The sequence below is a fragment of the Opisthorchis viverrini genome (assembly GCF_000715545.1).
Source record: "Opisthorchis viverrini unplaced genomic scaffold opera_v5_456, whole genome shotgun sequence".
Lineage (NCBI taxonomy): Eukaryota > Metazoa > Platyhelminthes > Trematoda > Opisthorchiida > Opisthorchiidae > Opisthorchis > Opisthorchis viverrini.
Window position 1 is genome coordinate 231,462 of NW_008752112.1, and position 939 is coordinate 232,400.

General features: G+C 47.0%; 1 protein-coding gene across 1 annotated transcript in view; it reads left to right on the plus strand.

The window, feature by feature from the left end:
• The window catches only part of T265_15363 (hypothetical protein), a gene marked incomplete at both ends in the record, with an annotated part of 8,106 nt that extends 7,797 nt beyond the window's left edge, over positions 1-309 (plus strand). The window contains 1 exon segment of the mRNA XM_009177743.1: positions 54-309. Within this exon segment, the coding sequence (XP_009176007.1) occupies positions 54-309 (256 nt within the window).
• Positions 310-939: the final 630 nt, after the last annotated feature.

Sequence of the window (939 nt, forward strand, 5' to 3'; positions counted from 1 at the left end):
CCCTCTCAATGCAAACAATATGTTGTTTGTCCCCATTTTAAATCCGGATTTAGGCTAACTGCTTCCAAATACAGAGGGATCTACCATACCCCTCTTTTAATGCGAATCCCCGATCGTCTGGTCAAAGCTCCGTTAATCAGGTTTCTGCTAGCTACAAACGCCATAGATAATCAACAGTACGGATTCCTATCTCTTAGTTCCGTAAATGGCTGCCAGCCTCACTTACGCTGGATGCTCCTTGTAACAGCATATCTGGACATCCAAAAGCCTTCGACCATGACCCCACGCCTCCCTGCTACACAAACTTAGCACCGTTGGAATCACGGAAATCTTATTTCAATGGTTCGCCCCTATTTATCAGACAGGGGGCAAATAACGCAAATCGAGGACATACAATCATCTCCACAATCGATCACTAGCAGAGTCATCCAAGGAAGATTACTAGGCTCCAACCTTTTCTTACTGTACATTAATGAAGTCTTCGGCGCCATATCCCGCGGCAAGGCCTTCCTCTTCGCGGACGATATAAAAATTGCGTACATATTCCCCACCCCTGCAAAAACCCCTGCCTTTCACCAGATTAAGCAAGAATAAGATTCACTGACTCGCTGGTCGAACGACTCTGGCCTAAGCTTCTCCTCCACAAAATCCTGTATAACATCCTGCCGCTGCTCTCTCCCGGCGGATGTTTACACAAGTAATGGAAACCCTATTACCCACCCCACAGCGATTGCAGATGTCGGCCTCAGATACTCCTGTACTTCTTTTACCGCCCCGTTGTCAAATCCTAGGCCTCGAACCACCATGGCTCAGACGGTTAAAATTGAATCCAGCTCACTTACACCGTTTGATGGAAAAGAACGCCTTTATAGCAGAGGCTACACCAAGCATAAACTTACAACCTCGCTACAGACTCCGCAACTCCTGTAATCCCTTAGT